At 43.0% G+C, this 21250-nt stretch overlaps 1 protein-coding gene across 1 annotated transcript in view; it reads left to right on the top strand.

The window, feature by feature from the left end:
* Window positions 1-4471: 4471 nt before the first annotated feature.
* The window catches only part of LOC126190940 (F-box/LRR-repeat protein 14), a 59991-nt gene continuing 43212 nt past the window's right edge, over window positions 4472-21250 (top strand). The window contains exon 1 of the mRNA XM_049931582.1: window positions 4472-5535. Within this exon, the coding sequence (XP_049787539.1) occupies window positions 4573-5535 (963 nt within the window). The 5' untranslated portion in view covers window positions 4472-4572. The remainder of the gene's footprint in view (window positions 5536-21250) is intronic.

Here is a 21250-nt window from a genome sequence, read left to right as displayed (position 1 = left end):
GATGACCTGTTGTATCGTGTTGAAGCTGCATGGGCAGCTGTACCTGTACACGCCATGCAAGCTCTGTTTGACTCAATGCCCAGGCGTATCAAGGCCGTTATTACGACCAGAGGTGGTTGTTCTGGGTGCTGATTTCTCAGGATCTACGCAGCCAAATTGCGTGAAAATGTAATCACATGTCTGTTCTAGTATAATATATTCGTCCAATGAATACCCGTTTATCATCTGCATTTCTTCTTGGTGTAACAATTTTAATGGCCAGTAGTGTATTATGACCACTGCCCACCGCAAGGGTAAATATTTGCCTCCTGGTGGTGTTGTGGGCACGTGACGCAGTAAGGAAAGCTTGTAAGCGGAAGAGAGAGACGAATGGGCAGTTACAGCCAAGATACCGGCTTCAAATTTCGGAAATCCACTAATATAAGCGGTTTCCACAAAGGGCACGTCGATGTGGGGCTGCGGGTGGAAACGAGGATCTCTGAAGGAAAGGAGAATCTCTGAAGGAAACAAGGATCTCTGAAACGACAAAGCTGATCATTTGTTGGAATACTACTGTCGTGAGCACCTACGTAAAGTGGTTGAAGGATGGTGAAAAAACGAGTAGGCCTTATGGTATTGAACGACCACCATCATCATCATCATCAGTTATCTGCTATATTAGCAGGTCCTTTGCCTCTCCATTTTCTGCTATCCATTGCTTCCTTCTTAAGGCTGCTGTTTGTTGTACCGTCCATCATGTCATCCAGTATCTGAAATCTCTTCCTTCCTCGCTTCCTTTTCCCTTCTACATAACCTTCTAAAACTGTTTTTATCAGTCCATCATTCTTTCTTAATATATGCCCAATCCAATTTCTTTTTCTTCTCTTTATTACATCTAGTAACTGTCTTTTCTCTCCCACTCTTCTCAGTACCTCTTCATTTTTTACTCTGTCCATCCAACTTATTCTTTCCATCTTCCGCCATGTCCAGATCTCAAAAGCCTCCAGCCTTTCTCTGTCTTTTTTCCTCATAGTCCATGTTTCAGCGCCATATAGAAGAACACTCCATACAAGACATTTTATGAGTCTCTTTCTGAGTTCTCTGTCCAGACCGCTGCAGAAGATTCTCCTTTTCTTATAAAACGCCTCTTTTGCCATTGCTATCCTTGTTTTAATTTCTGTGGTGCACTTCCAGTCGGTGTCTATCCTGCTTCCAAGATACTTAAAATTTTGCACCTGTTCTAGTGTTTCTCCATTCAGCACAATTTTTATTTCCTTATTTCCTCCTATTGCCAATACTTTTGTTTTATTTGTGTTAATTTTCATTCCATAATTTTTTCCGTTAGTTGCAATGGTGTCCACCAACGAACGACCATGTCCCACCACAAAACGTAGAGGTCGCAGGATCTCCCACTGTGAAACCAGGACAGGCAGTGATTTGTCGCAGATCTGACGATAGACTACAGTGCTGGTGTTTCGGTGCACGCCGTTCAAAAGCCATTATTGGACATGGAGCTCACGTGTTTCTGTGTCGACCCAAAGACATCGTCAGTTATGACTGCAATGGGCACACTATCACTGAGTTTTCATCGTGGATCGATAGAAACCTGTCGCCTGTCGATTGAATCGCATTTCTTGTTACACCAGGTCGATAGTTGGAGCCTTACACGCCGTCAGCCAGGCGAATGGCTGCACGAAAGACGCACCCAGAAACAGATGCAGGCCGGTGAGGGCAGAACTATGCTGTGGGGTACGCTAAGTTCGGCTTCCATGGGACCTGTGGTGGTAATCGATGGTATAATGACAACAGCGAACTTCGTTGACGTTATTGCGGGCCGCCTGCATCGCTCCATCCTTGAAGTCTCCCCCTACGGCGATGACGTCTTCCAGGGTGATAATTTTCCGTGCTGCAAGGCCAGAATCGTGCTACAGTGGTTTGAGGGGCATTATAGTGAACTTACGTCGATGTCTTGGTCAGCAAACGTGCATGATCTGTACCCACTGAAATACATATACCCACTGAACATATATCCACTGAAAAACATATACCCACTGAACATATACCCACTGCCCGCAAACCGCCGTCCTGTAACTGGCGGGAATTGCTTGACTTGGGCGTAGGCAACACGCTGTTAAACAGGTGGTCATAATGTTTTTCCTCATCGGTGTACATTTATTCCACTGTGAGATAAGATTGGCAATGCCTTCAAGGAAAAATGTTTGCGTTTGCCTGTAGATCCATGATTGTACCCAGGCCTTCACCTCTTCGTGCGAAGCAAATCGACAGCCACTAATGTCTTTCTTCAGGTTTGCAAAAATACGGAATTCGCACGAGGACATATCGGGACAACAGGGGAGGAAGCGTAAGGGGTTCACAGCGAAGCTTCTGCAGCGTAGTCGAACTCATGATGACATTTCCTTTGACTGCTCATTTGCCGCGCGGGATTAGCCGAGCGGTCTCGGGCGCTGCATTCATAGACTGTGCGGCTGGTCCCGGCGGAGGTTTAAGTCCTCCCTCGGGCATGTATGTGTGTGTGTGAACTTAGGATAATTTAGGTTAAGTATTGCGTAAGCTTAGGGACTGATGACCTTAGCAGTTAAGTCCCATAAGATTTCACACACATTTGAACATTTTTGACTGCTCATTTATACTCTGGAAAAATGTGTTACAATTAATACACAGCGGTATGTGGGCACATTACAAAAACTGAAGAGCGTTGTCAAGTCCAAACCCACAAGAATCTCGAAGGACGGCATCATTCTGTTGCGGGATGATGCCCGCCCACACGTTGCTAAGGTTGTTTCGGCAATGCTGCAGATGTTTCCCTGGGAAATCCTTACACATCCTCCATACAATCCCGATCTCTCCCCATGCGATTTCCATATTTTTGGAGCCCAAAAGAAAGACATGTTTGGCCGCCGCTGTGCTTCGGAGGAACAAGTGCACGCCCTAATACAGTAATGGATCCGTAGGCAACCGCAAACATTTTTCCGTGAAGGTTATCTTATCTCACCGAGACACAAATGTGTTAACAGTTACAGCGATTACTTCTGAAATAATAAATAGTTTACTTCTTTCCATGTGTCTCGTTTTAATTTGACTGCCCCTTATACTATGTTGAACTTCTGTTATACTCATTCCGTAACACGAAGTTTAAAATTTTATCAACCAAGAAATCTATGGATCTGGTGCCCTCAGCAATTACACTTAGTCATTCTGTTGCTTACTTTTCGCCATTTTAGTAATTTCTCTAAATGTCAACAATAAATTCGACACGATGCAGAAGAAACGTCCGCATATCCATAATCAGGGACTGCAAAATAAATTTGTTTGTATGATTTAGTTTTCAGTTGGTGAAAGCGGTGTCCAGTAAATCATTAAGCCTACCTGCAACGTTTACTGCTCGCCGAGGTACGCTGATGTATTTATCGGATGCTCCTGCCCTCGGTATCCGCCGAAAGAGTAAGTTATCATCGAAGTCGGCGGTTGGCGCGGGAGATTTAGAGCAGCGTGCCGGCGAATGTAAATTTTATAAGCGCCAGTCGGCCGCTGCTGTTTATTCAGAGCGCGCCGAATAAATTTAAACCGCTGCTAGGGAAAAAGAGTAGTGGACAGCAGGGACGGGGCGGGGAGGAAGCGAAAAAAGAACGCAGACCTGTGTACAGCAATCGGAGCTCTCCTTTAAATTCAAAAGGGATGGATTTATCAGCGTATACGCCGCTTGTTGCGTCTTTACGTCGCGGGCTGTTCAAAAGAACGGAACTGTTCCTCGGTATTAATTGTTATGCAACCAGTATTCTTGTATTCATGGTAGTAAAAAAAAAAATTCAGTCGTTGTGTAACAGAATGGAATTAAATATAGCGCTGTTTGTGGCTGTAACGAGGTGGGCGCTTTTTGGCTAGCAGGTGTTTTGTCGTTTTTTTCTGCGCCGCTGGCGACGGTACTAGAGCGTTTTTTGGCAACGGTTAAGGCGATCGACTCTGGCTTGTCACTTTCAGTTTCAACTGCAGCTGACGTTTTCCGGCGTCGCCATAAAATATATAACGCACGCCGAATCCTCGAAAATTTTTGAGAAAAAAGGTGCACTCGATATTATCGCCGGCGGCGTGCGAGATATCGGTTGGTCGATACCCCTGCCAGTCAGCTGATAGTCCCGCCCACCGGCGCTGCCCGTGGTGGGGACGGGGGACGCCCGCCAACGCGATCGTTCGCTTGCCGAGCCTGCGAGGGGAAAACGGCCAAACTTAAAAATGCCGCCCGCAGTGAGCCTCCGAATCGATACAGCGGCGTCACGTCACGTGACTACCTCCAGCCAATGGCGTGCAATGTTTGCCGCTCGGACGCAGTCCCGAGTGGGGAGCGGGAAAAAATGTTTGGCCGGGCGGCGTCGTGGTGGGGAGAAGCGGCGACGCGAGCGCCGCGTGGCGGCGTGCCCGGCAAGCGCGGCCAGTGTCGCGCGCGACGGCAAGAGCGCCGTCAGTGCGAGCTATGCCGTGCGGCAGTGCGGTAGGAGGTCGGTGTAGTAGTGCGGTCCAGTCGACTCGCGCGTCGTAGCCAGTGGGGCCGCCCGGGAGCACGACCGCCGCGCAGCTATGATGACCGACGAGGGCCACCTGTTCCTGACGGAGCTGCCGCCGCAGCTGGTGGTGCACCGAAGCGCGCGGCACCACCTGCAGTTCCACCCGTACTCGGCGGCCGCCTTCCTGCACCAGCCGCACCTCGAGAGCGTGCCGTCCGCCGCGCACCACGCGCTGTCGGCCGAGGTGTCGGCGCACCTGGGCAAGCACTCCAAGGCGGCGCCGCCGTCGTCGTCGTCCTCGTCGTCGCACCACGGCCACCACCACCACCACCACCATCACCACCACCACCAGCAGTCGCAGCAGCAGCAGCACGCGCAGCAGGAGGTGGCGGGCGCGCCGGACGGCAGCCAGACGCACGTGTCGTGCCTGTACCCCGAGATCCTGGCGCTGATCTTCGGCTACCTGGACGTGCGCGACAAGGGCCGCGCGGCGCAGGTGTGCACGTCTTGGCGCGACGCGGCGTACCACAAGTCGGTGTGGCGCGGCGTCGAAGCGAAGCTGCACCTGCGGCGCGCCAACCCGTCGCTGTTCGCCAGCCTGGTGCGCCGCGGCATCCGGCGCGTGCAGGTGCTGTCGCTGCGGCGCAGCCTGCGCGACGTGGTGCAGGGCGTACCCAACATCGAGTCGCTCAACCTGTCCGGCTGCTACAACGTCACCGACATCGGCCTGTCGCACGCGTTCGTGGCCGAGGTGCCGTCGCTGACGCACCTCGACCTGTCGCTGTGCAAGCAGGTGACGGACACCAGCCTGGGCCGCATCGCGCAGTACCTAAAGAACCTCGAGTCGCTCGAGCTGGGCGGCTGCTGCAACGTCACCAACACCGGCCTGCTGCTGATCGCGTGGGGCCTCCGCCGCCTGCGCAGGCTGAACCTGCGCTCGTGCTGGCACATCTCCGACCAGGGTATCTCCTACCTCGCCGGCCTCAACCGCGACAACGCCGACGGCAACCTCGCCCTCGAGTACCTCGGACTGCAGGTAATCACCCACCACCGGCGACGCCTCCTCTTCGATTCCCCAACTGCAGTTCTCGATGTGCGCTACCGTTAGTAGTGATATACCTAACGACTTTCCATATCTTGGCAGAAGTTATTTTTTATTGCTCTATGGTCCAGTGCTTGATTTGTGATGGCACGTACCGGTACCTCTGACGAGAAAACAGCGTTAAAACAACGTTTTAAGACGTTTAAATTCCGAAAAACCGCCCACCGGAAGTTCACGGTCCGGGAACCTCGTTTTATATTTTCAATATTACAAGAAAAAGGCACTGCCCTATAATATTCTCTCCAGTTCTGTTCACGAAGGCCCGTTCCTGTATGTATGCCGAAGAAACTTGCCTAAAGCCACGATTTTATAGAATTTATTTATTAGGCCCGCTTACGCTAGAATAAGCCCTTGTCGAAGTTGTTATAAAAGACTTTTTACGAAACCTGTGACTGCACAGAGGTACTTTTACATTTAAAAAAAAAATCGATGCGTGGTCTCAAATTTTTTAAAAGGTTCATCGAAGCTTTTGACAATGTAATGCAGGTCATATCCCAGTTGTAACTGGTTTTAGGCAGAAATACCATCTTCAGATGACTATATTTTTTCGTATAAGATTTACAGTTTGCAATCATTACACTTCGACCTTGTTAAATAAAAAATCATGTAGACATAACGGGAAAAATATTAAAAAGCATGACAGAAATAAGCAAAAATATATTCACTTTTTATTTGTAATTTTCTGTAATTTAGTTCTGCTTGTCAGTGAGCCGAAACCGTTAATCAATAATGAATATTTGCGATGTTGAAGGATTTTTGTCGATAAACGTTTTAAAGCAACAGGTCGCGTTTTCTCACGTAGATGGTGTCAAAGAAAAACATTTACATAACCTACTGTGAGGCACACGTCCGATGCTGTGAATAACATCTAAGAAATACTGAAGTTTATACTCGCGAGATGCGAAAACAGTAAGTGAGTTCTATTTTGTGACCGATGAAAGCTATTGACTCGTCACAAGCCCATGTTGCTAGTTTTTAAACTCTAACGAGAGTGTTATTCTCGTATATTTCACCCCGGAAATTATGTCTAGGACTTTGTAAAAGCTATCAGGTGTGTGAGATCAGTTTTTGGAGTATACCTGTTACACTGAACAACGCGTCAGATAAGCCTGCGGTCCTCCGTGATACCTTTCTCTGCAAGCGCTCAATTTCCATGTGAAACCGTCCTCACATGGGTATCAACATAAGAGCAGTACTCTAGCCTTGGTTATACAAGTGTTTTTTTTTTTTTTTTTTTTTTTTTTATTAACCATCTCTTGCGATGGCGGACTGAAACTTGTTTGTATCCTAGCGGTGAATCGATGCTTTCCGTTTGCATTAATCATCTAGTCCCTGATGGAGTGCTTATCATCATATTTCATCCTTACAGCTTTCGTCATTTTTTTCCCAAGTGCCTCTGAGTGAACAAAAAAGAAGAAAGAACACAATTGTGCTTCATATTACGTCTTCGACTTTTGGGAACTCTACGAAACATGAGGCGGTTATTCAAGAATAATTTACGTAAAAGGCCTGTGGAACTGATTCGATGCAGATATTGTTAAGCTTCTAAATCCCCGAGACGTCCTAATGCAGTACATACAAACATCGTTTAATGGCTGCCTCTTTTATGGTGGCTGTTAAAAATGTCAATTAGGCCTACGCATCTAGCGCTGCGGCGTCAAACACTTTGTTAGTACCCAGGAGTAGCGGATATCAAATTTCCGTTGGTCACTCAAAATTCTATTTGTTTTCTCTAGGCAGAAAACGACGAATCCAGCAACGTCTTCATCTTAATACTAGTCCAGCTGAGGTAGTACTCCGGGTCTAATTTTCTTATTGTCGTCGGGTGACACAGTTCTAATTTTCATTGTTGTGGCAGCTACTGAAATGCTCTGATATTGCACAGAGCAATATCGTATAATGTGGGAGACAGCCCATGAAAAGTATATTTTCGTCTTTCGTAGAGTTTCATGTTCAGTATTCACGTGGTTTATGTAGTGCCCATGAATGAAAAAGTCATTTTTTTAAAAAATTTGTCGGCCGAGGAATGTATCAGTCGCGCGAATTACTGCGTGGCGCAGAGGACGGCTGTGTACCTTTAGAGTGACCCATGTAAGGAGACAGTAGCAAGTATTGGAGTTTTTCTCGGTAATTTATTGCAGCCCACACATCACACCAAATTGAGCAGTATACTGGCTATGCATTCTGCAGAGATCAACTCGTGTATTATTTATGTTATTATAAATTTGACTTTCCACCCACAAAATAATTTTGGTAGTTTGTTCTACACAAGATTGTAGTTTGTTCTACACAAGATTCAAAAGGATCACCTGCAGTAAGCTGCAAATACGTAAATAATGTTTTTTTTTTTTTTTTGCGCTGCTGGTGTGACAAGATTCGAGTTTCTATCCATAGACGGCGTAATATTTCTTTAGAAATTTTTGCGGTATTTTTAGCGTATTGGTTCACGGCGACCGCATTATTCCCACGCCAGAAAAACCCTTGAAAATGTCCAGTTAAGTGCCAGTTTTCTGCTACGTATCAAGACACTTCATGCCAGGGAGAATAAGCTAGTGGCCACTTCTGAACTTGCTTTACATGAAATTCTTTCTTTAGTGAAGATCTACGACAGTTTTGTGAAGTACCTCTAAGCGGTTTTCTATCGACCCAGCGAAAGTCAGAAATCGCCTGGGGACCAGTGTGGCCTCATGGCAGACACGCGCAGCAATTGTACTAGAGCATAGTGAAAAGCTAGTAGTTGTGTACGAGGCTGATGCACAAGAATTTATGCTCCTAAATTTAGGGTTTGCAAACCACCTCCAGAGGATCCTGTTTTTCCACGAGAAAGCCGTTCTCCTTGGAAAAGTCAGTTTGTCACCGTAACCACTCTATAGTTATCTGTTTAGAAACCTTGTTCCTCCGAGGGGTTCCTTTGCTATTACTTTAGGACCAAATGTTGATTGATCATCACTTCTCAGTCCGATTCCATAATGGAATTACCAGTATACCTTCCTGATATCCCACGCCATTATTGCCTGTATGAGCCCTACCACTAAACGGCAAGAATGAGTACACTGTTATGTCATATTGTTAGTCAATGTTAGTTTCATGGGCGCTCGTTGAAAATTTCTCTTAAAAATGATGTTATTGCAGGCCTTACGAACAACTTTATACCACCTGCTCTTCAGCAAATTTCTAGCCGCTGCGTATCCGACGAATACGACTGACCGCAGAGGTCAAAGAAATTCATAGACGTGCGACAACCAAATCTGGCGGTTCAGGGTACGGAAGAATGAGTAGTAAAATCGCATATGAATCACTGGAAGGAGGTTCTTGAAATAAAGTGAAGAGTGGAAGGATAAGGACAATTAGAGCGCGAGCTAAGACGAGCTCACTTTTCTTTCGCCTTTATCGACGAATGGGACAGTAAAGGGAGCAAGTACGTACATTCTGTAATGAACGTCTCCGCAGATATTTTTGAGTTAGTGGAAAGATACGTTTTCGAATACTGCTGTAATTTAGCAGTAAAAATGATTTGGTTTAGTTCAGGTTTACGGCCTGCGTAATGTGAAAGCCCGTATACAAAAATTGCCTTTGAGATATTAATTGCTCGTACCGGGGCCGAACTATAATTCATATTGTCGAAATTGTAGTGATTACTTCCGAAACAGCGGCTAGAGCCTCAGGAACAAAAGTGCAGTAGCAGCAGTACTACTTCCAAATGCGACAGAAAATCACATGAGACATTGCGTGCAATTGCAAGTCACATAATTGCATAAAGAATTGGAGGTGAGAAACTGGGAGCAACGTCCTTGTGACCACCTGGATATTTCTCAGGAGAGGACCGCGAATGGAAGATCTAGCTGGTATCGCCACGTGGGGAGACATTTGGTAGTCGCGCCTCTACGCCACATTCAAGGGAAAGCAATTTAAAAACAAAATATTCGGCATTCTGCGAAACTGATGTTGATTATAAGTACAACACAAGGAAGTAAAAGAGCATTATGATTTAGAGACAGAATATGTTTCTCAAAATGGGAATGAGCGTACGGCATCGTTGGCCGGGAGGCCCCATCCGGGGAAGTTCGGCCGCGAAGTGCAAGTCTTAAGGCGCCCGTGGTGAGGACGTCATTTCTTCACACGTGCGATGCCTGGCTCATTATCTACGTTAAAATGTGATTCGGCACAGTGACCTAGCTATCAAATTAGCACGGTAGTAGTACTCGGCTACCAGACAATCGAAATCGGCCGCATTTCTGTTTTCTTCATATAAATAAACTAAATAACAGTATATGTGAATGTAAACGATGCCAGCGTATACTCCTGATAAAAATCCCTTGGCTGGAACCCCGACAGCGTTTCTCAAATAACAGCAGGTTGGTCCGGCTTTATTTTTGCAGCCGCAGTCTTAAGTTAGCGATGTTCCTTTTGCTCCTTTTCCCACATACTAAGAATAGGTTCTTGTGGTATATTCTGGAACTCAAGCAAATGCATTTTTCATAATGTAGCGCAATTGAATGTTATAGGTGTGATACTGTGCATAAACGAACGCAATCTATAACAAAATTCTATCCATCCTATAAGCTAAAATATCGATTGATTTCCTGGTCCTGTCACGTGTCATTGTATCGTAAAGTCACGTGAAAGAAACATCGAAACTGTTTACAATGCAGTGAACTAATATATCGAGAGCCACAGTTATGAAAAGTAAGAAGATTATGCGTGTGTTGAGGAAATATCAGGATGGACATTCGCTTCATGTGAGATAACTAAATGTGCATCTTTCCACGTGAGATTGGAAACAGCTGAAACTGATGCAAGATAATGAAATAAATTTGGTAACCTATATATTGACTGTTTACCGTAGGTCCTTACTTAGTTTTGCCTGAATTCTTTCGAACAGTGAGTCTATTTCTCAGTCAATACATCGATATTTAGGTCTGAAGAAATAAAAGGAATTGCGTATAACGAAACTCCATCCATGTTTCAAATGTATAACAACTTACCTGCAACCAGCTGCTTTAGCGCTGACATATTTAATACTCCCAGTTTTGGATGCCATAAAATTATAATTTTCTGTGAATGTTCAAAATGGTTCAAATGGCTCTAAGCTCTATGGGACTTAACATCTGAGGTCATCAGTGCCCTAGACTTAGAACTACTTTGACCTAATTAACCTAAGGACATCACACATATCCATGCCCGAGGCAGGATTCGAACCTGCGACCGTAGCAGCAGCGCGGTTCCGGACTGAAGCGCCTAGAACCGCTCGGTCACAGTTGTCTGATGTGGTTCTTTTTTTGTCGTATTAGTGTCCAGAGATGGGGTACCAACACTCGACAGTACGGTGCTTCAGATGTAATTAAATCGTCGCTTTAAATCGTCGCTTTTATCCCTTATGGAAAACTTCGAACCCTTCGATCGTAAAGCATCCACTAGTCCACCATCATTTACAACACCTTAGAATTGCCAGTTCTGTTTTATTTCATTTTTTCAAGGAGGGTAATTTAATCATTAGTTTCCAATGATATTTTCTCTGACAGAATCTACAAGGAACTGGATAAAAAGAGAGAAACTGACAAGTAAATTACCACAATGAAGAATCAGTTGAAAAGTTGTAAACTTCTTTGTAGAAATACAGGGTGTTCCCAAACTATTTTCAGATTAATATAGGAGATTGAGAACATGAAAACAAATAAATTTCGATAATAACATACGGTCTCTGAAGTCAGTTTGTAATGTTACGGAACATTTTGTTCGTGGTGCTAACATAAGCTGTTCTAGTAGTACTGACCACAAATGTGTGCTGGCATTCAAAACTGCTCTGTGTACACATGTACAGATGGATGGCTCAGAGATCCGCTTGGAGACACACAGACTCATTCGCAAGCATCGCCATCTTGTGACAACAAGAGCGCCAGCCCATTTCAGCACGGAGGATGCTAAGTTCACCGGACTTGGATATGATGTGACGTCATTATGACGTATACATGCTACATCGAAAACGATAGAAACCGTATATCGACTATTCGACATTTGTGAACTTTCGAGAGGTTGTGACAGGGTAGCGCTGTGCTCTGCGCCATTCTTTTGTGAACAGTAGACTCCAAAGCTGAACTGAGTATATGATGACCAAACACATTGGTTCTCTGACTAAGAGACCTTTACTGGTGCCATCTTCTGCAAGCTGCATCCAGCAAAAGTAACGAGACTTATGCATAGTTTAAGGTATCCGCTCATGTTGTGATGCAATTCGTATTTTGCATAATCTTGTCTTAGCAAATTATACTGCTGACATAAACCACATTGACATGGCCAGGTACATGCTAAAACTATTGTGGTTGTATACATGACATAATATACAGCACGTCTGGTTTATCATACCACCATGGAATGCTTTGACACTGCATTCAATCATTTCATACGTCAATCAGTACTAGACACTAACCTTTGGTTAAGATTACATTGAGAAATCCACTTCCCCTCGTATTTCATCTCCGGTCGACGATTTTTCTTCAACAATGCCCCATATTTTCCTTTTTAAGTTCGAAATTCAATCATTCTACACACCAGTCATTACTGGACACTAAGGTCCAGGTCTCTGCGGTCCGAGTGTAAAATTACTTGGAATTATGTTTGATAAAAAGACTATCTTGGGATGGACATATAAATTACTTAGCTAACAAACTTGCACGAGTTCTCTTTCAGCTATATAAATTAAGAAAAAAAGTCAGCAAGAGTGAATGCTGCTACAATCTAATACGTACTGACAAGACCAATTGTATGAAACCATACTAAAATGTTGATAATAAATAAATATTATTTTCGGCGTAAGCATTCAATACAACAATCACACAATCTAATCTGTTCGGGACATAAGAAGACTTCACTTTTTTACGAAACGTCTTGTCCGTGGTGTTTTCAAGGCCACGGTCAGGAATATTTCTATTAATATCCAGCTCTTTTACTTTTATTTTGGCGAAATACATATACGCTGCCACACTGCGCTGTTTTCAGAATCGCACGTGTCAAAACAAACCACAAGCTGACGACAGTTTAGAATCTCGAACGTTCGTAAAAGTCGATAGGTGTGTTAATCGACTAAAGCGTATATACGTCATAATGACGTCACATCATATCCAGGTTGGGTGAACTTAGCATCCTCCCTTCAGCACTGCTGTGAGGAATCGTGTGAGAGTCGCCTTCGGGAATCGATGGATCGGCAGAGGTGGCCCCGTGGCATGGCCACCCAGGTCAGCTGACCTCACGCGTCTGGGTTTCTTTCTCTGGAATCACATGAAGCAGCCGGTGTACGAAACCGTCGTGGGATCAGAAGACGACGACGTCACTAGAACTGCCGTCACTGCTGGTACCGTTGCGGACATGCCAGTAATCTACGAAAGGACATGAAAATCAGTGGTACGACGATGTCCTGCGTCCACACAGGGCAGTGGTCGCGCATTGGAGTACTCCATGTGAACGTCACTGCGGTAATTAGCATGCTAAACTACCTTCTGTATCAACGTCCATAGCATCAGATGTTGCCTTCACGTACCGTATTTACCATAACTAAATATATTTGTGTGATAGATTGGCGACTTCATGGAGTGCTGTGTGCGCAACGACCATATATGTTAAGTCAAAAGGAAGGTCAGCGTTGGTCGTAATATTGATGTTTTATTAATAGCAGAATCGATTTTCGATCACATAGTGATAATCTTCGGTGCTGTACACATTAAACTCAGACACTTATATCAAGTTATCAATAACTTGGTACCAGTATCTGAGTTTACTGTGTACAGCACCGAAGATGACCACCATGTGATCTAAAATCGATTCTGCTATTACTAAAACATCCATATTACGACTAACGCTGACCTTCCTTTTAATTTAAAATTTTTTGATGTTCTCTGCCTCCTGTATTAACTATAAACGAATAATTTCGGGACATCCTGTGCGCGTCATAAGCACGGATAGTGGCAGCAAGTATTAACAAGTGATACGCACTTCTATAATCGCTAGAAAGCATTTCGAGTATATCTTCACGGAGCAATGAACTAATTAGTGCGTGCTATTTCTATGACATCATTTGGTTTTTGAGAAGTCTTCATCATTTCAGGAATCCGTCAATGTATAGCTTAACACCTTTCCCCCATCTCCTCCCTCCCTTGACCCCCCGCCCCGAGATACTGGTGTGGAGCTGAATCGATGCAAATGCAAGAAATTGATAATCAAATAGATTACGTTGCCCTCTACAGGCCCAGCGGTCACCGTTTGCTACTTTTTCGTTTGTCAAAGGGATCGGCTATTGGAGACGAGTGCAGTTAGCAATATATCTCACGAGCAGCACAGTTTACGGGCAGTAAGATTTCTTATCAGAAGGTACCGGCAGCCGCCCGGCTAACCGTATGACTTAACGAGAAAGCACTTGCGGCACTGCTTCATGGATCACGTAACGCGTCTTCTCTCTGATCTAAATCGTCAATCAGTTAAGATTGATGTTTACAGTCTCCACGAAATACCACGGAGCACAAATCAGTCGACACGTATGAAACGGTACGATTTTTGCACGTTGCGAGATTTTCTGTAAGATGGAAGTTGATGGGTATGAACTTATCAGCAATTGCTGACACACAGTTTGAGAATTTTCAGGAAGCTATTATTATTATTATTTTTTTTTCGTTCGAGTAAAACTTTTTTTTTTTCGTTCGAGTGAAACTTGACTGACGTTTGTTAGAGTTTTTCTGCAACCGTCTCGCACGTTATCTTTTTTTAGACCGTCAAAGACTTATATGCACCGTACACAACATAGTCCGACCAAAGTTGTTCGTATTTTAAGTAGGTAAGCCCTTTCACAGCTGATATGCCCACAGTTAGTGGTCTACTGGTTTTCGTCGCTGCTTCTAGATCGTGGTGTCTCGGGTTCGATCCACGACCGGGTCTCAGTTTTTCTTCGCCAGGGGATTGGATCTTCATTCGAACGAATAAATAACTTCCTCCAGATCCTCCAACTATGTGTCAACAATTGCTGCTAAATTCGTACCCATCGATAACCTGTTTTCGCACATTCTATTCAACAGAAAATCCTGCAATGTGTAAAAATTGTACCCTATCATGCGTGTCGACCAATTTTTGTGTTCCGCAGAGAACTACAAATATCAACCTTTAATTAATGACGGAGGATTCGAGGATTTAGGTTGCAGAGAAAACACCTTTCATCACAAAGACGTTCCAGTCACCGAACTGGCTCAAATGGAAGACTTGCAGCAGGCCGAAGCACAGCCCAGGTGTGGTCTTCCTGCATAATGCGATACGATAATTTCATTTCACAACGTTTACGGAAGAAGTAGTGAAACCTGTAGCGACCTCGTTTTCTAATTATTTATTGAACACTAGCCATTTTACTTCCCTCGCTGGCAAATTCGTTTTCACAATAGTGTCTACTATACTGATCATTGAATTAGATATTTCTGTACAAAGAAAACGTAGAACTCACTGAAGTAACAGATGAGCTTAGAAGAGTTCTTCGACGTGAAGTGTGCCGCACTAAAGCTAGGCACTGACCAGCGCTTGTAACAGGTACAGAAACTTCAATGAGTCGCATTTTGTGTTTATGTAGAAAAACCCATTCTTATCCCGGAGTATGAGAAATTCAGAGATGATTATGCCGGAACTAATATCAAAAACGTCAGCAAAAAATGTGCCATGGTCTCCGAAACGTAAATGTACCCGAATAAACTTTTATGCACACGGGAACGTGTTTGGTTTTACCACGAATCATTTCAGCGGGTTTGCGGTACCTTCTGGACTGAAAAAAAAGTCCGCTAATTTCTGGTGAAATTCTCTAAGAGGATTGTAGGGTAACACCAAGCCTCAAGCACCAAAGTGAACTGTGTAGCTATTTGTACACCTTGGTTAAAGATATGTAAATACTGGAAAATTTCATGAAGATATCCATACGCAAGAAAAAAAAAAAGAAATAAAATTGCGCTAAAATGTCTCTGGGACACATCATGTAGATGAGTTTTTTCGTTTAAAAACTGCTGGTCCAGCCCACTGCGTTTACTGCCGGTCAAATTTCAGAATATAGCACAAAGTGTTGATCAGCAGTTTCAACCTCTAGTAAAATAAACACCGAATGCCACTATTACATACTGAAGCAAAAGCGTTCTCAGGTGTCCCTTCAAACGCACATTTGATAAAATGAGACAAAAGTGGCAATAGCCCAGAATCGTTTAGGTGTGAATAATATTTGTAGCGGAAATCAATTTTTGAAATCGGTTTATAGTTGATCCATATAATGAAATTGGCCGGTTATCCTGTTAATCAGCTCAAAATTTGTGGGTACGATAGAAACCGGTAAGTAATGCATCTTATACAGTTTGTATTTCACGTTAAAATGAAATTAGTTGGAATTAACTGAAAATGGCTAGCCTCCCAGATTCACGTACTAAGTGGGTCGTCGACGCAACGTACGCTTTGATGGAACAGAAGAACACACTTTTTTCATTACTTCCTTAATATGATTTTCGTGTGTTCTCATTCAGCCACATTAATATACCATATAATAGATCGGAAGTAAATATGATATAACGTTAAATAATTGACAAGATATTCTTACAGCACCCTAATTAGCATTGTACAAATATCTCTGATGCGATTACAGTCACATTCCAACATTAAAGTGAATTTTTCTAACCAAAAATTTAGCTTAAATAGTTTCGCCCAAGAAATTGTATCAAGTATTGTAATGTCTCGCGATGCTCATAGTACAAATAGTGCCATCGGTGACTGATCATTCCCCAGCCCGACGAAGGCTATTGTCCTTCTCCTTTCGATACAGACTACGAGAGAAAATGTCGCTTATGCCTTCCTCGTCAAGAAACCGTTCTCATCCTCTTTGTGGGAACCATGGTGGTGGTGTGCGTGTGGCCTGTGTTCCAGGCGCTAACCACACGAAGCTCACGCGCACACAGTTTCGGTTTCATGTGAGGTTTTATGTATGTACAGGGTGGTCAGGAACAGTCTGAACAGCTTGTAAGGGCGTTTCAGAGAGACTGTGCTGAGAAATAATTGTTAAGAGAAAAAATCGATACAGTTGCGCCGTTTCATTGTTACTGAGGATTGAAGTCAGCCAAGAATGCTGTAGTGCACAGACATCTGTGGGCCTGTGAGTTACCACTTGATTAAATTCTCATTACCAGTTAAAATGAGCGATTTTCGGAAGTGATAAATTTAAGGTACATGAGTAAAAACTGCGTTTGTTCTGTTTGAGAAAACCAGTCGAAGAACGCGTTAGGCGACTCTGTCTCCGGCAGGCTGCTTGATTTTGCGCGAGCGCGACGACTGGCTAACTAAAACGCTAAATAACTTGTAAACGGCACAACGTGTCGAATTTTTGTAACAATTATTCCTCAGCACCACCTCCCCTGCAACACCCTAACAAGCTTTTCAGACTTGTTTCTGATCCCCCCTCCACCCCCCCCCCCCACCCCCCGAATAAGAAGAAACTTAAGGGATGCCTATGTGGATAAACCTTTAATTTCTTAAACGATAATAAACAAGACGCCAAGGCTATTTTTAAGATAAGTAACATCAAAGCGCTCCTTTACATTGACCGTCACCTAGCAAAGGATTCCTCACCCTAGCATCTGCATTTCACAAGCTAACGTACGCTGCGTGGACCTTGTATGTAGGTATTTCTCTCTTTCCTACAGCACCCACGGATGCTGATTAGGCGGCATTGGATGGATGCCCTTCTTCTTCTCTCCCTTACGTTATCATTCCAATCCGAGCGCGATATCCGGAAACATGACTCTGCGACGGTACGTTCTCGTTTTCTGGTAACTAGTTTTTACGTCTACGTGTCTTGCTGCCATCCACCAGCAAGAAACTGAAAAGAAACTGTTGCAACAAATACCGAAACATTTCTATGAACCTTCTAAACTTTTTCAGGTCTGTCGACTCGGCCATAAAAATGGTGTAAAGGAAGCGTGTTATGTTTCTGTCTTCGACAGTGTACACTGCATCAGGATCATCTCAGAGAATCATTGCCTAGTTTTCACGTTTCGGACTGTGAGTCTGACGCAGTTGTTTCACTTTAAATTGTAAATAAGGGCGACAAATTTTCCTCTTTGTGCTGTAATGAAACTGTGCAGGAGTGATTTGTATACTTACGATCTTTTGGTTAATTTTGTATATTTAAGATAAAGTGAAAAGATACATTTCACGATCGAAAAGAGCAGGGTTCAAATCCCTTTCGAGCCAACTAGACTCAGGTTTTAACTTAGTTCGGATTAAGGAGCAATGTGAGATGATTACTTTGAAAAGGACGCGGTTAATTTCCATCTCATGCATTGTCCATTGTGAGGTTGTGTTGTGTCTCTTATGACCTCGTTGTCGACAAGACGCCAAATTCTAATCGTACTTTTCCTTCAAAGATCAATGTTCAACATATCTGTCGACTTTCACAATTGTTCCCATGAGTTACTACTCGTACATTGATTATTATAAATCAAAGCGATGCAAATAAATTACACAAACAGTAGGTGTCAAATAACATGTATGTTCTTTCTAATTATGATTCTTTATTCGTCTAGTCTAAACATATTGGGGCGCTACCGCTCAAGAAAACTCCCATCTAGTATACAGTAGTTAAAAAAAAAAGTGAAACTAAGTACCAAAATGGAGATCAAAAGCGACAAAGAACTGGCTCGAGAATCATTCCAGAAATGTTATTGGCTGTCTTAAATTTTCTGAAAACAGCGTGTCTAACCAAGGAGAAAGCGATTACGTGCGTCAGGCAATAAAAGTTACATGTTGGAAAAAATAGCTTCTCCCTATGGTTTACGGTACGTTTCTGGCACTGCGGACTAGTTGCCCCTCCTTTTTTTGTACGTCTTTGTCGAGATTAGACATTGTGCCAAACACAGAGCTCTGTAGAATTTCTGTCCTGTAGAACGTAACACTGAGTATCGTTATTCGGAATATTGGTATAAGAACAATGTTCGGAACACCGCTGTCATAACGGTCACTTGAAAGACTGTTATTGCGTACTTTGATATGTGTTAATTAATTAAACACGAGAATTTTATTTATTTTTCTTTTGGTTTTTGCCGTTTCACACTCAATCTAAAGTGTCTCAAATATAGAGCAGACTATGTATGTAGTTAACCTTATTCGTTCATTCAGAAATGAAAAATGAAATGGCAGTACATTTCCCACTGCAGAAAAGTGGGGTTATATATTTAGTCACTGCTGTTATTGTAATGTAATCCTAAGGACAAAAAATTGGTTTAGATATAGTAATAATAGATCTACAGAAACCTTTTAATTATTTACGCCGTGGCATCGCCTATGAATGTGATTTTGATTAATAATTTGTGATATGATGATCGTAGTGAAGAAGATTGTTGTCGTTGTATTTCTTGTTCGAGGTTAGAGTAGGGTTTTCGCGTTCAGAAATTTATCATTTTATTGTTATGAGTTCCACGCCAAGTTATATTAAATAATGCGGAATCTAGCGTATATCCTGCAGTCTTAAGTCTCCTAATTTTTTTATATTATATTGCTACAATGAATCTGATGCTTCATAGTCGCTAATGTTATATCATTGTTAATTGGGAGAGAATTTCAGTCGCCAGTAATTGTGAACCGTATTTAATTGCTTCGTTTCAAACTACATGTTCTGGTCATTTGTCGCATCGGATTCCGAGTTGTTAGAAGCAAGAAACTGAAGAAACATTAGTTCAGAAAGCTTTCCGGGCATTGACAGTGTTGTAGTCTGAGAAGGACTGTCGTTAACTGATCAGACTAAAAAATGATAGAAAAAATAGTTTTTAGTCGCGTTATGTCAGTAACTAGTTTTGAAAATATTAAACTTGAGAAGTGTCTTTGCGTCGTCACTCAAGAGTCTAGTTCAATAAGGCAAAACAAGGTACTGTTTAGCTGTTGGCGTTACTTCGTAAACTATCCGTGTAACGGTGCAAGTATGAACGAACATTCACTTACTGTATCAACCACATGTTACAGATGAAAGTATAATGTACGCGGCGCTGAGGAAAACGCCATTCTGATGAATGATTGAGTCGTTTCTCCTGATGATTCCGGGTGGCCCTCCCTCCCCGTCTATAGTGTACCCAGGCGAGAGCTCATCAGAGAATTAAATAAAAAGGACTCCCTTTAGCGACTCATGTCAGTATCGGACACATGACCCTTAATACAAAATGTACGATAGTAGTGGAATATCTGAATGGTATGTAAACAGTGTTGTCTTATATGATTATATTTCAATTCTGTTATTTTATTTTTATTAGTATCTTAAAACGGAAAAAATACAGCAGAGACTTGGAATCTTGTTTTTCCCAAAGAAAGTAGAACTAAGAAGAAATGTACAGAAAGTTGGTGTATTGCACAGTGTGGTTCAGTGGCGTACCAGTGTTCCTAAATGGAACTACAAATTCTACGTATCAGACTACAACCTCTTTTCCGTCGGAATGTTGAGCAGAAACCTGCTCGTGAGCATGATAGGCTATAACATTCGTTGGTGTAAGACAAATTAATAGTTTCCATGAAACTGCTTTACCACACATTCCGAGTGTCTTGTAGGGGACACAATGGCGCTTCTGCATATTTGTTCATATTTGGGCTGAAGACGCTTTTACTGTACGTAGTCATTATTGAGTCGATAATTTTGACAGTTTTTCTGTAACTTAATCTGATCCAAGTACATTGTTCCTCGCCAATTGAATGGGCATGGCATTTGTTTTAGAACTACCGTTCGTTACGGAAACAGCAGAATGCTCACCTATCTGTATTAACAAAAATGGCACATAACTATTTTGAAAGTATGTCACCATTTTGAAATCCCGTCGGTATTAACGACTTAACGCTGCCGAAACTGAATAATCTTAGAAAAGCTAACCGTTGCAAGTCACTTGTAGCAGAAAGCGACTCATATTGGCAAGCATTCTTTTTAATGTTACACGACCTACTGTATGTCACTAGCCATTAAAGATCACTTGTGGAATGAGCAGTCAAATTATTTGTAACATAATGTACGCTCTGACAGACGTTTTATAGAAAGTAATGAAATGTTTAACGGAATTATGGGTCAGGAAGTAGGGCTGCTGAACAGATGCAGGTTTTCTGATATTTGTAAATATTTCTGGAGATGATTTTCCACGAAATCATAAGCAGGAGAAAATGAAATGGAGTATGTCCACAATCCGGTATCAACATTTACCAGAAACCAAAAATGAAAAGTCTCCATTATATTTCACTTAAGACAGTTCGGAAGCTGCTGGAAGAATAACAAATTCACCCTAGGAAAGTATTGCTTCCAAGTCTAATCTTGCCATTGTTTGAGAACTGTGAATCTAAAACATTGCAAAAAAAGGCTTTGAGCGCTATAGGACTTAACATATGAGGTCATCAGTCCCCTAGAACTTAGAACTACTTAAAACTAACTAACCTAAGCACATCACACACATCCATGCCCGAGGCGGGATTCGAACCTGCGACCGTAGCGGTCGCGCTGTTCCAGACTGAAGCGCCTAGAACTGAAACATTCTACAAATTACAGAAAATACAAAAGTGGCGATTACTCAATCAGTTTTGATGAAATAGTAATAATTTTTCAGATTGCATGTAGTCAAATATGCCATTCCCG

This window comes from Schistocerca cancellata, chromosome 6, assembly GCF_023864275.1.
Source record: "Schistocerca cancellata isolate TAMUIC-IGC-003103 chromosome 6, iqSchCanc2.1, whole genome shotgun sequence".
Taxonomy (NCBI): Eukaryota; Metazoa; Arthropoda; class Insecta; order Orthoptera; family Acrididae; genus Schistocerca; species Schistocerca cancellata.
Note: the sequence above shows the minus strand (reverse complement) of the source record. Positions and strands in the feature narration are given on the sequence as shown.